This window comes from Spermophilus citellus (assembly GCF_964194105.1).
Source record: "Spermophilus citellus genome assembly, chromosome: X".
Taxonomy (NCBI): Eukaryota; Metazoa; Chordata; class Mammalia; order Rodentia; family Sciuridae; genus Spermophilus; species Spermophilus citellus.
In genome coordinates this window covers 126,600,025-126,614,805 of record NC_138190.1, presented here as the reverse complement: position 1 = coordinate 126,614,805, position 14,781 = coordinate 126,600,025, and the positions used below count along the sequence as shown (strand labels likewise).

The 14,781-nt window shown below is 34.9% G+C and overlaps 1 protein-coding gene across 1 annotated transcript in view; it reads left to right on the top strand.

Annotated features, from left to right (window-relative positions):
• Nucleotides 1-12,760, top strand: part of LOC308639542 (fibrous sheath-interacting protein 2-like) — a gene marked incomplete at both ends in the record, with an annotated part of 76,505 nt that extends 63,745 nt beyond the window's left edge. The window contains 3 exons of the mRNA XM_081277749.1: nucleotides 167-6,241; nucleotides 6,584-9,300; nucleotides 12,239-12,760. Of these exons, the coding sequence (XP_081133875.1) occupies nucleotides 167-6,241; nucleotides 6,584-9,300; nucleotides 12,239-12,760 (9,314 nt within the window). The remainder of the gene's footprint in view (nucleotides 1-166; nucleotides 6,242-6,583; nucleotides 9,301-12,238) is intronic.
• Between the last annotated feature and the right edge of the window lie 2,021 nt (nucleotides 12,761-14,781).

Here is a 14,781-nt window from a genome sequence, read left to right as displayed (position 1 = left end):
CCACAGATGGGAAAAAGAGATTTGAAAAAAAAAAACAGTTTTTTTCTGGACTAGGTTTTTCTATTTCTTGAGTGAGGTGAAATTCATATATAAAATATTGCCAGTGCTTTTAACGGTCCATATTTTGCTTGTTAAAAATAGCAATCAATTTTTTTTCTCTTTTAAGGTCCTCAGGATGAAAAAGTATCTAATGCTTCCACACTGTTAAGGAAAAAATATGAATCAAAACAACCTCTAAGGAGCATAAACAGTGATTTTTCACTTAATGAATTTTGTGAGCATCTCACAAAATTGGTTATTTCATATATACTTTCAAGAATTTCTGATTGCAACCAAGACAGTGAAACAAGACAGAAATCCCTAGAAAGCCAAAATGCAGCTCTTAACAAGATTATTTTAATTCATTCCCAACTGTTTGAAAGTCGGTCAATATCTATCAGAAAACTTGCCTTAAACATTTCTGAAATCATTATTCAAATCCTTCTTAAGAGTGATATTTTAAAGGTAGACATTAGGCAACAAATGGTTTCTCGAAAAATCAAATATATTTACTGCCCAAGAGTAGATGTAACAGACTTCAAGAATGTCTTTCAGAATCTCTTAATAGGAGTGATCCATGTTCTGTCCAAAGATATGGGAATAAATGAGCAGTCTGACAGCAAAGGAAGAAATAAGTCATTGTCCATGCTTACAAGCTGTAGTGAGACCATTCATAACAAAACCAGAAGTATGAAAAGACAGATAGGCCCCAGAGATTGGAAATCAGTTCTTATTCCTCGAATGGACCAACTCATACAGAAAAGTAAGCTGAATTCTCTGGCATGTAAATTAGGCACCCTGATTGGTAGCCTAAAAACTCGTGAATCCAAAATAGTAGTCAATAAAATTTTTAATATTGTTTTAGATTTGTTTTTATCAGACAAATGTCCAAATTGGGATATGGATTCTGGTCAAATAGCAATGACAATGTACCCGTCTCTAAGTAATCAGCAAAGTCATAGCACACCCAGAGAAAACCTAATGCTCTCTCCCAAATCTGCTTTTCTTCTAAATGTTGTATGTGAAAAACTTATTACAATACTGTTGGAAGAATGTGCACCTAACAACTCTTTTAAAAGTGACCCTCTTTCTGATGAAATATCAGCTGAATGTCAACTGTTCAACATACTTCAGAATGTATGCTCACCATTTGAAGGATATGATATGTCAAACCTTTTGGAAAATCTGGAAGAAATAGATCAAGAATCCCTGGTTAGTATCATTTCCCATAATTTGGTAAAATCCTTAATGGAAAAACTGTCACACAATGTACAGCAACCTCTGAGAAGTCCAATCTTTGCAAAAAAACATTTAACATATGAGACAAGAGAGACATTTTCCAGTTTTCCAAAAACAAAAAGGCCAGAATTAAATGAATCAAGGCAGGGTAAAGGCTCTGCAAAGGTCAAAAGTGATGACAACAAGCCTTTAATAGGGGCATTCAATAATTTCAGGGAGATTTTTCCCAAAATACAAGCCCCTTTTAGTAGGCATATTCCAAGAAAATCCTCTTGTCTACCTCCTCTTCGAAGACCAGGAAAAAAGGCAATGAATGTAATAGGAGTTTATTCTGCCACATTTTTGGAAGAAATAATTTCAGGAATTTTTCTTAGCTTCCATACCTCATTGTGGGCCAAAAATGTAAATATCACTGAGATCCAGCTCAATGAGATGAATGCATTAGGGGTGAACTCCGTGGTGAATAAGTTTAATAATGCTCAAGTCACTGTTCTATGGGATGTTGAAGAAAAGATCTATTTCCCATCAGTCTCTAAAGAAATTGTGAGTAAGATTGTTGATTCAGTTTATAATGATGTTTTATGGGAATATGAATTGCAAGTGGCCTGTGGTGATAATCTGACCCATGCTATTACATCAATAGCAGAACAGATAACAAATGGCATATTGATAGAGATTTTAGACTACCAACTCCCACTGTACCTTCTAGAAAATCTCACACCTAATTCATACTGCCCTCTCAAAGCAGAAAACATACTGCAAAAACTTCAAAATAACCTGAAAGAACTTAATTACCAAGTTCAACATTCACCAGGTTATACTACCATGCTATCACACTCATTTTTAGAAGATGTCATTAGAAAGCTATTATTTCAACTCCTTCCTCTATCCAGCAAGGCTTCATGCTTGGGGAATAATCTAATGACTTCAGATTTTGATGAAATATCCACTTGTATAATAAATAAAGTTATGCTGTCCATTTCAAAGCATAAGATTTGGCTCACTAAATATGATTGTCAAAATTTATATATGGAAAGTAACCTCCAAAATATGGTGGATTCTATTTATGGTAATATTATGCAGATGTATGATTCTCTTGTGTCAATACAGAAAATCATAGCAAGCCAAAGCCCAATTCTGGTTGACCAAATGGCTAGTCTTATTATTCAAGAGATCATTGAAAATCATCTTCAGCCCTTTTTGTGTGGAGATGCCTTACCTCATTCGAAGACCCCATTGGATGAAATATCTAATATGGTTAAAGAGGTTCTCAGTGAAGTCACACAACCACAAAGACACTGCAAGACTCCATCATCACTAGGTATGAGTTTTTATCCTAATGCATTTGTAGAAGAAGTTGTTGGCAGGCTTTTATCAAGAATCTTCAACCCAAACTATAACACTGAGACTGAACTGGATAAAATGACCCAAAAATTGGTAAACTCAATTAATAAACATTTTAGCAAAGCTAAAATCTATATTCTTCGTGATGATCAAAAACACTCTTTTCCTACTATAGATACAGACACTGTGGATGAACTTGTCAATTCAGTCTATAAGAATGTTCTGAAACAATATGGGCTGGATCCTGAAACTGTTAATAAACAACTCAAAGACAGTGAACTTTTTGCAGAACATCTTACCAATTTAATTGTGGAAGATATTTCTGGCTATCTTTTCCATCCACTGTTTTCTGGGGATTTGTCAGCATCTTCCTATGCTACTTTAACAGTACAGAATGTTATTCAGAACATCTTTAGTGGGATCAGTAAATCTACAAAGCCAACCCAGCATTTATCTCCATATAACACTATGCTACCATACACATTTTTAGAAGACCTAATCAAAGTACTACTATCTAGAATTTTTCCTCCTTCTTTGTGCATGCTTTCATCTGCAGAAACTCCAGAAGACAGATCACAAATTAATGTCAATGAATTCTCTTCGAAACTAATCAATGACATTAAGGGGAAAATTTCCCAACATGAAATTCGATTTTCAAAAGATAGAGATACTGACTCTGTTTATTCAGATGATGACGCTCAGCATCTCATTGATTCAGTATTCAGAAATATTTTGCAAAACTCTGGGTCTCAAGAAGAAATTGAGCACAATATCACAAGTAGTAATGAGGTTCTTATTGATAGAATAGCAGGTTTTATCATTAAAAATATCTGCCAACAACATCTTCATCCATTTGTGTATAGAAATCTATCATCTCCTTCAACATGTACATATGTCAATGATGCAAGAAGGCAACAGAGTTTTTCCAATGCTTACCCCTCCGTCTTTTTGGAAGATGTGATCTGTGGGGTTTTAAGAAAAATATTCCATAGAGTGTTAGGCATTGTGCAAACAAAATCAGTTACAAATTCAGAAAATGAACTTTTGGAAACATCTGAAGAACTCATATATTTGATAACAGAAGAGTTCTCAAAAGCCCAAGTTATCATCCTAAAAAATGTTCAGGAACAATTATGTCTGCCAACAGTAGATAGAGATGTAATCCTTAAAATTACTGACACAGTGTATAGCAAAGTTTTACAAGAATATGAATTAGAACCATCACCTGATAAGGATTTTCTCAGTGACACAATGAAATTGTCTGAGAGGATAACTAAAATTATCCTGGAGGAAGTTGTTGATTTCCAAATTCATCCAGATCTTGTGGCAAAGCTTCCTTTTAAATCATATTCAAGACTCAATATTGATGTTTTGATAAAAAGAGTTCATGACAATATTACTAAATCAAGATTGCAAAGACAGACTTCTACAACATACACCACCATATTATCACACACACATTTGGAAAAAATAGTCACCAAGGTTTTATCTCAGATAAGTCCACTGGACTTCAGTGCAGAAGATCCAGAACTCTTGCAGTTGGACTTAAGTAACACAATTATGGGACTGACTGACAAAATCATGTCAATAATTTCTAAACATGCAATATGCATCACTAAACATGGATGTGATAAACAACATATAGTTTCAGAAAAAGATATTCAGGCTATGGTAGATGCCATTTATACTGATATTTCTCATTCAAATCTGTACCACTCCCTTACAAAAGAAAAGAAAGACATAAGTAACATGCCTGTTACAAAAATAGCAAGTTATATAATAAAAGAAATATTTAACCATCACCTTCAGTCATTTTTACCAGAAGATAAAACTCTCCCTCCAGGCACTCTTGATCAAACTTATAAACACGAAGCAAGAGATTCTAAAAAAAAAGAACTGTCTTTCATTATAAATTCAGCTGCCTTTTTGGAGGAAGTAATTTCTGAGGTTTTATGCAAAATCCTTTATGTATTCTCACATAGTCTCTTGGCAACAGCCAACATTACTGATATTGCTACAGCGTTAGTAAGATCGATTGTGTCAGAGTTCAATGCATCGGAGATTTTAGTTGTAGATAACTTGGATGAAAATCTGTATCTTTCAGAAGAATATAAAGAAATGGTTCAAAAAACTGTTAACCTAATTTATGAGAAAATATTAGATGAATATAAATCTCTAATTCATGTCTATAGTGCCATAAAAAGTGATGTCACCAATTTTGGAAGGCAGATATATTGTTTGCTATTAGGAGAAATTTATGATTATCAGGTGGAAGCATTAATTTCAGGAGAATTTGCAATGTCGTCTTACACCTCTCTGCAAGAGGAGAACATCATCAGAAATGTGCTCAGTATCATCAATGATGATGGCCATATCTTACCATCATGCATCACTGTTTTGCCTCGTGCCCTTTTAGAAGATATGATTTACAAGCTGCTAGCATATATATTCCCTTCATCTGTGACTGAAACTGAACTAAAAGAGGAAGAAGTGTCACCAGATTATGATTTTGTGGGTGCAGCTTCAAAAATGACTGATGAAATCATAACAGAAATTTCTGAACATCAGATTAGACTTGCCACTGCAGAGGAGTATGCAGAAAGTATACAATTAGATGTAATTGAGGACTTTGTTGACTCCATATGTAACAATATGAAAAAAATTAAATTTCAATCTGACACACAGAAAGATTTATGCCAAAGGGGAGGGTCATTCCTTGAGAAAATAGCTGGTTTCATTATGAAGGAAATTGTAGACCACCATCTCCGGCCATTTTTATATGATGAAGAATCATCTTCAAATAACTTACCTGAAAATAACTACGCCATTGAACTCTCAAATTCTGTTAAGGAAAAAACCTCGTCCTTACCACAGGAGACTTCTGTGTATTCTGCTTCATTTTTGGAAGATGTTATAATTGACCTTGTTCACAAGTTTTCTATTCTCCAAAGTATTTCTAAAAATCCTAAGGACAAAGAAATGTCAGAAGACCAACTTGTAGGCATGGCTATAAATTTTGCAAATATCCTGATAGGGGAATTTAAGAAAAGTGAAGTTAAAGTTCTAGAGAATGCCGAAGAAACATTTTCTTGTCCACCAATAGATAAAGAGATAGTTGATAAAGTATCTGATTCTGTGTATGAACAAGTCATGGAACTATATAGGCCTAACAATGTTCAGAAAGATGATAGCAGTAAAATTGTTGCAGAGATGATTGCTGCTTTAGCTAAGAATGCAATCTCTGCTTTTAAAATTCAACCACTTTTTTGGGGAGACTGGTCTTCCACCATCTTTTCATTTCTGGATGTGGATAACATCATCCAAAAAGTTCAATGCCTGCCATATAAATCCTTTACAAAGATAAACAGAAGCTTAAAGGAGAACCCAATTTATTCACCAGAACAACCATCTACCTCAGGCCTGAAAAACAAAATGGACACTTCAAAGATATATACAGGAACATTTATTGTAAAAGAGGATTTCATAAAGGAAGACACATCAATGAAAAAAGGCAGCATCTATGAGCCAATATGTACTGCTATAACTAGTATAATGAAGAACAAAGTAACTACCATAGAATCAGAGTTAGATGGAGGTGTGGCATATAAAAATAAAGGGGGTAAAAAGGAAAGTTCCAGTAGAGAAGATGAGAAAGGGCATGATGATGAGATATACCAACATCTTTCATCTGCTACCATTGACAAGAAAAATAAGAATGTTCTACTGGAACTAGATTTTAAAATAGATGATAAAAAGAATAATGAAGAAAGAGAAGGTACATTCAAAAAAGAGGATGTATCTTTTGAATTACCATCTCGGAAGTCCAAGGTGAAAGAGAAGAGGAGACATTCTCCAGCTTACAAAATTATAGATGACAAACCAATCTTCCATCCTAAACAAGTTCAAAAAAATATCACTGAAAGTATTTACAGCAACATTATAGAAACATCTTCTTTTCAAGGACCAATTGATGATTCAACATTCCAAAGCTGCCTAGATGATAAAGCAGCATATGTAACTCAAGAGGATGGTAGGGATTTGGTACAGCCTGTGTCAACAAATTCAGCTAGCCAAGATGCTCCAGCCCCCAAGGAAAGGAATGAAAAATGTAAAGATGAAGAGACTAAAAGTAAACTGAGTAAACCAGTCTATTCTCTGGACCTACCAGGAAAAAATCCTGGGATTTTGCCTGCCAACTTTTTAGAAGATGTTATCTTTGAAATAGTTAATAAGTTGATATTTTATTCCTCACCAGGCACAGATGATGCATGTAAAAATATAACCAGTGATATAAATAAAGATGAGCTCCATGTTACAGCTATGAAACTGATTGATTCCCTATTAAAGGAGTTTTCAGATGCTCAAATTAAAATATTAAACCCAGATCAGGGAAATCAGTCCATCCCAACTGCAGATAAAGTTCCATCAGTTCATAAAGTATCTCTTAGGCAGAAAGAAACATCTGTGGCTAAAGGACCATCAGAGATAAAAATGATAATTATGGACAAAATACCATTCACACATAGAATACCACCTGTAACTCACATGCCTTTTTCAGATAGGAAAACTTTAATGGCTCAAACACCATCAATTGATAAAATGCTGGTCAATAAAGTTGTTCATTCCTCTATATGCAATATTTTGCAGGAATATAGATCTCAAGAGTGCATTTGTAAGGACATAAATAGAAACAGTGAAATTGTAGCAAAAAGGTTAGCCAATGCAGTAATAGAAGAACTACTTCAGCATCAGGTAAACATGCTACTTTGCAACCAGGTTCCAGCTTCAGTATGTTTGCCTTTAGAATCAAAGGAGTTTGTGAGAAGGATTCAAAAAGTGTCCCAAAAAGCCTACAAAGAATGCCAGACATCTTGTCCATATACCATAATGTTACCTTATGAATTTTTAGAAAGTGTAACTTCTTCTCTCCTTTTGAAAATTTTCTTGAACACTAAAGCAGGAGAATCTGATTATTCATCCACAGAACTAAATTTCCTTCAAATGAAGTTAGTAAATACAATTATGACAGAGATCTCCAAAGATGAACATATGATTGTACAGTATGTAGAATCCTTACATCCTAATGATGATGAAATTGTTCAATTAGTGGTTCAGACTATTTATAATAATCTCTTGTCTCAATTTGTGTCTCAAGAGAGCATACAAAATTGTTTCACCAGTGGATGCAGAATGCTTTCAGAAACTATAGTTAATTTAGTTGTGCAAGAAATGGCTGGCAATCAGTTGCAAAACTATTTTTCTCGAGAGCTAACTCCACAACAGTGTACAGAAGTTGACAATGTTGTTGAAAATATCCTTAAATCTGTTATCCAAACTACTGAATTTCCTCAGCTTCCACAACTGCTGGCTTATGAATTGCCTTTTAACATAATAGAAGAAATCGCTGTAAAATTTTTATCAAAGATTTTATCTGTGTTTCCAAATGTGGATAGCAAGCCAGAAAATTATATGAATGATGAAGTGCAAAATATAACTTCAAAAATATTAAACTCATTCCAAGAATATATGTCTAAAAGTCAGATTAAAGTTGTACCACAGGCCAAAGAAGCACATACTATATCTTTAGCAGACAGTGCAACTATTGAAAAAGTAGTTACTTCTGTTTATAATACTGTTTTAAAGCAATCTGGTTCACATGTTGCAATGTATAAAGACTTAATGGGTAAAAGCAATATGCTGTCTGACATAATAGGATATTTAATGGTGAAGGAAATTTCCAATTCTGAATTTCATCCTCAAGTGGAGGAAGAACCATCAAGTTCAGAATTAGTTCTGGAAGCTGCCACAATTATGGAAAAAGTGGTTAAGATAATTGATAACCTTAGGTCAAAGGAAAAGCCTTCATTCATAAAAAATGGTGTGTTAGATGCCACAATTTTAGAGGAAATGTTGGCCTTGTTCTTGGCCAAAATAGCCAAGTTGCCAACTACCTCAAACAAAGATGCTAAAAACTTATCAAAACCTGAGTTAAATAGAATTGCATCTCATTTGACAAAATCTGTGATAGATGAAATTGCCAGAAATAACATCAGTGTCATACCTGCTAATCCTGAAGAACAATTAAATTCAGAAAGTATAGAAATTATTTCTCAGATTGTTGATTCTTTATATAATCATATACTACAACAGTGTGGAACACCTGAAGAACTCTATTATGATATAAAAAATACAAACTTCTTTCCTAATAAGGTGGCTTCTATGATTATTAATAAAATTTTAAATTGCCCACAAGAAATATTTACCTCAAAAAATGTTTATGCTAATCTCTTTGGCAATCTGGACATTGGTCGAATTATTGAAAAGACACATGAACGTGCTGTTAAAATGGATACTAGGCTAGAGAAAAAAGAGTCATATCAAGATTTACCTCAAGAGCAACTCCCAATTAAAATAATTCCTCACAATGGGAAAAAACCAATCAATATTGATCCACACATTGTCGCAGAACACTTAGGAGTCATTTCTATAAAAACACAATCTCTTGAAAAACTGCAAGTGAAGTGTTTAGCTAGAACTGGACATACCATAGAAGCCCTTAGAAGAGCATCAATAAGTGGGATAGGTCACTCCAAATACTCATCTATTGCAACAATGCAGAGGAAGGATACTCGGATCTCATTGGATAAGACTGGACGACTGAATGTAAAGCCATTAGAGGTAAGTACAAAAGGCAATGATGATAAGAAACGAGTGGCTACTGGCTAGGTTCCCTTTCTGTGACTCCTTTCCTTGGGTTGGTCTATGGAATGCATTTGTAAGATATGGTCAGTTTTCTCTTGCCCAGTCCAGTAGAATGAAGTACTCCTGATTCATTCAGTAAAATCCTCTGCCTTGCTAGAACTTACTTTATCACTTCTATGGCTCAGTATAAAGGTATAAACCAGTTTTCACTTGCCAGTCAGACTGAACTATTATTTCTTGAGGAATGGGAATATAGCGAAGTGCCCTGGACAGCAACCAAACTGAGAGGAATTGTTCACATATGGCAATTCAGAAGAAATATAACCTTTAATAATTCTCATATCTCTTTTTATGGATATACATTGTCTTAGTCTTCATTTATAGGTAAGTAATTCCTTGTACACATATCTGTGTAACTACACCATAGAACATTACTCTAAGTCAAAGCTTAATCGTCTACAGAAATATCTGTCACAGTTCTTATTCTTGGCTACCTGTCCTCTAGGGGTGCAGAAGGGCCAGTTAGAATATCAGTTAAACCAGTCTTTACTTGACATTTAAATCCACAAACTTAATGATCCACACTAGTTCTGTTTTGACTTAGCAACAGTCATTGACAAATAATAGACTGCATACTTTTTTTCTTTTTCTTTTTCTTTTTTCTTTTCTTTTTTATGGTATCAGTGATTGAATACAGGGTCATTTAACCAATGAGCCACATTCCCAGTTCTTCTTTGTATTTTATTTTGAGACAGGGTCTTGCTAAACTGCTCAGGACGTCACTAAATTGCTGAGGCTGGCTTTGAATTCACGATCTTCCTGCCTCAGTCTCTGGAGAGGCTGGGATGCAGGCAAGCACCATGGTGACCAACTAGCTGCACACTCTTTTGATTTCACTGTTATTATTTCATTTCATAAGATTTTTCCCAGAGATGGACTTATATTGATCCATCCCCACATTTCATTTAATACCACACCCCTTGCTATAAATGAGTCTCTAGCATTGATGATATGCTTTCATACTGGGGATGTAGCTTGTGACTTAAAAAACTAAGCAAAGTTCTAAAAAACCAGCCTGCCTGGAGCATAAGCCTAGGAGCATGTTTTTCTTAGCAGTATTTTCCAAAACATTCAACTAAGTTTCAGAGCTATGGAGTACATTACTGGCTACTTTTTTTTCAGTGCCAACTATAGAGATGGTTAGGGTTAGGACACTAATGGAATCTCCTTGTTCCTTAATTTCTTGGACCATATGAAGGTCCTTTTCTGCTCTAAAGTGTCCTTTTCTCTCTGGGTTCTCAAATTTATATTTGCATTTAATAGGTAGTATCATTTATAGGTAAGTAATTCCCTGTGCATGTATCTGTGTAACTAAACTGTAGAACTTACTCCAAGTTGATGCTTTATCATGTGCAGAAATATCTGTCACAGTTCTTATTCTTGCTTAGCTGTTCTCTTCACTTATATCCTTTACCAGTACTTCATCTCTTTATAGCCCAGAGAAAGTTGGAAGAGAATTTTTAATTCAAACCAACAACTCCTGCCACTATTCATGGAAGCAAATGGTATCTTAAGGAAAATAAACAGACACAGGCAGCTCAGCTACAACAGATGCTTTGCAGTGATCTGGATAGCAATCCCCCATCCATCGTCAGCATGGGGGAGGAGGTTTAGGAAAGAATCATAGATGAGTTTAGGGAACCCAGATGAGTTGCAGGCTACTCTGCAGTTTGGAATCTACTATCAGGGATTCATTTGCTGTTTTGATATACAACATTTGCTGACACACCAGACACATGCATATTAAAGGCTCACACAGTGACAAATTTCAAAGCCATATAGAATGAACAATGCAATCTTTTGAACCACTGTTTCCCTCCATCAGCACAGATAATCAAAATTGATTGTTTCCATTTCTCACAGAAGTCCCTCTTTCATTTTGTTTTGCACAAAAGACATTCCTTTAGAGTAGCATTTATATGAAAAACTGGTCTGTAATGTTATTAAGAGATTTTTTAGATCTAGGATTGATAACTCAAATGAATTTAAAGGGTCTGTGGCATCATCAAAAGCTACTTAAATGGGGAAAGTCATTTATTTAATTATAACTGTCTTTTTCTTGAGCTGTCTTTAACATTGTAAAATGGAAAGTGACATTTGACTAGAGGGGGGAGGATCAATGAAGTTTTACACTTTGAAGCTTCTTTTGGAAAAACATATGCAAAGAGAGAAGAATGGTGAGGAATGAACATTCAAAGGCCTTCGCAATTTTGTCTGTTATCCATCATTTTTAAAACTCCATGTCAGCCACTACCTTGTCCTTTTTTTCATGAAAATATGTGTCTTTAGATTGCTCTACTAAGAAGTTCAAAAAAAGTGTTATCATAACTATGATAACAAAACTTTCAAGACAAATGATCAAAACAGAATGTAATTAAAATACTTGTGTACTGGGACTGGGGTTGTAGCTCAGTGGTAGATCACTTGCCTAGCATGCGTGAGGCCCTGGGTTTGATCCTCAGCACCATATAAAAATAAATAAATAAAAATGAAGATATTGTGTTCATCTACAACTAAAAAATTTTTTAAAAATTTGTGTACTTTGCATTTATTGACAAGTATAAAGTAAACTTTGAAGCAAAAGAAAGAACATTAGTTAGGTTCTCTTCTTTAGACTGGAATAATATCTAAATGCAATATATATGTGGGGGTGGGAAGGTGGATATGCAAATATTGCTTAAGGTGTTCATTTATTTCTTCTTTTAAGTATATCACTAATATATAAGTAAATATCACTTGAATATAAACAATTTACTCAGTAGAAAATATAATAAAAATTACCTTATTATAAATGAACCACAGGAAAAGTGACTGTGGCAATTGTTTTTAATATTCATTGTCTCTTCAATTCCAGACAGCGAGTAGGAATTCTTTTCAGAATCTGTTAAAACCTGATATCACTAAAGTGGAACTTTTAAAGGATGTCCAGAACAAAAAAGATCTTATCATCCGACTGGTAGCTCATGATATTAATAAAAGAGGGTCAGAAAACAAGGTAGAAGAAGGCTTAACTTCTGACGAAGATGAAGTTATTCTACAAGAAGTTGTTAAAGAAGCTTTTACAGAAGAACCAATTCAAGGCCCAGTAGAAGAAGACATAAAGCCCATTGCAAACCCAGTGACATCCCCTAAGCCACTATTGAGCAAGAGAAGTCTGAAAAAATTTCTATCATTTAGCAAATATCGTCATCCCAATTCTAGAACATCTATAAAAAATATTGAAAGAATATCAACCCAGTGGAGAGAATCTAAGATGACAGAACCAAAAATAACTGTTTCTGAAGTTCGTGTCCCTACCTTGAAATCCTCAACTGACACAAATTCTTCTTATTGGGAGAGAAAGACACGATCTAGTGTAAGTGAGGAATATGACTAATATTAGTGTTGGGATTTTTTGGAGAAGGTAGAGAGTTTTACAAATGTGGTTCAAGCAATGTATCATGGGTAAGAAGGAAAAGGTACTAAACTGGATTTAGTGAGTCTCTACTACCTCTGATGATATTCACAGTGAATGGTAAATGATTAACAGACAAAGCTAGAAGCCTTAATTGAGGAAAAAAAAGATCATGGAGAGAGTCTTAAGTTACATAGAAGCACAAGAAAAATAGAAATTGGGAATCAGTAAAGAGAAATGCAGGCTACTTATTTTAAATGATAGGTTTTATCATTTCTTGTGTGCTGGTTGGCAAATATTCATTATAAGTTTGGTGCACAGAAACTAAATGCCAATGAACTTGATCAGAAGATAGGCTGAAGGAAGTGAAATGAGGCATGCAGATTCAACCTCTCTGGGTTAGAATTCTGTTTCTGCCACTTACTAGCTGTATGACCTTGGGGCAAGCTACTTATCCAACTTTTTCCTTAAAACCTACTTTACCAACTTGTTGAAACACAGCAAGTTAGTCAAACTATGTTGAATATTCCTCCTGCAATCAGCCTGTGAGCCTGCAATCACTTTGACACAACTCCTGTCCCTGGTTCCTTATCTTAGTGATGGTCTGGGAGCCATTGACTTCTTGTGTTGGCCGTACCCAAAAAGTCGTATCATACCATGTATTTTGAGACTGCATATGATTTAGGATTTCCTGGATTAACCCAGAAGCTGCAGTGAACCAGAGAAAACAGAGATACAACTCTGGTCACTGCAGGAGCTAGCTCACCAAATCAGTCTGCTCTTTATTGGGTAGCTATTTGAGATTTCATGACCAAACACAAACACAGTGTGCCTTATCTAAAATGATGGCTATATAGAAAACTAAGGAAATGCTACAGTATACTTTGACTTGACTTATTATAAATGCTACTTTGTTTAATACTCAACTGGTACTTTTCCAGGTAGAAGAAATGAGATCTTCCACAGAACCAATACATTTTGCCATACATAGAATCATGAGTTCATCCTCATATAATGAAGATGATTTCCCTTCATATTCCAGGTACCCTCAGTTAAAGCAACATGAGTTGGTTAAGAAAATAGAAATCTGCAATAAATATTATGCTTAGGGGAAGAATGGGGCCCTTGAGTCAACCTATGAAGTAGTGTTTAGCCTCTCAATCTTCACCCCATCTCCCTTGTTTCCCTGCTCTGGTTACTTCCTGAATCTTCATATTTCATCTTCTCTCCCATTTCTATTTATCTGACTCTACTTCCTTCTCCTCAGACTTGATTTTCAGTATATAGTGGTCCAATTAGAGTTGTTAGATTAGGATTTTAATGTGTTAGGTTTTTGAGCCTGGGAGCCAGGCACTGGGTAAACAATAGTTCCTGTGCTAATAGCTTGCCCAGAGATTGTCCAGCTTAATTCCCTTAAGGTTCTAAATGCTCAACTAAATGTGGCATTGACTGTCAAAGGAGTCTAAAGAATAAAGGAGAAGGTGTAAGTTGAAGTATTCCAAGAAGAAATCTCAAAAGTAATGGAGTTTGATTTTAGCATTTAAGGATGGATAAAACGTAATTAAAAAGACCATCCAAGTTGAGAAAGCCAGTAGAAGCAAAGGCTGGGCTAGGCAAAATTTACAGAGGACAGAGAGGATCAAAGTATACTGTACACTTGATGTCTGATCGATGCTATTTCCTAGAATGGCCAAAACATGTCTAAAATTGTTCTTACATTTATAAGAATTCACAAACTAGGAAGAGTAGCACTTCGTATCATGGGAGATAGTGGGTATAAGGAGAAAAACTGACCTGGTTGTACCTACATTCTTTTCTTCTTGGCACCATGAAATTAAGGTTTCTTTTTGACCTGATGCCATTTTAGGACACTTACTCTTTTTTTTTTTTTTTTTTTTTTTTTTTTTTTTTTTTTTTTTAAGAGAGAGGAGAGGGGGAGGGAGAGAGAGAGAGAAAGAGAGAATGTATTTATTTATTTTAGTTCTCGGTGGACACAACATCTT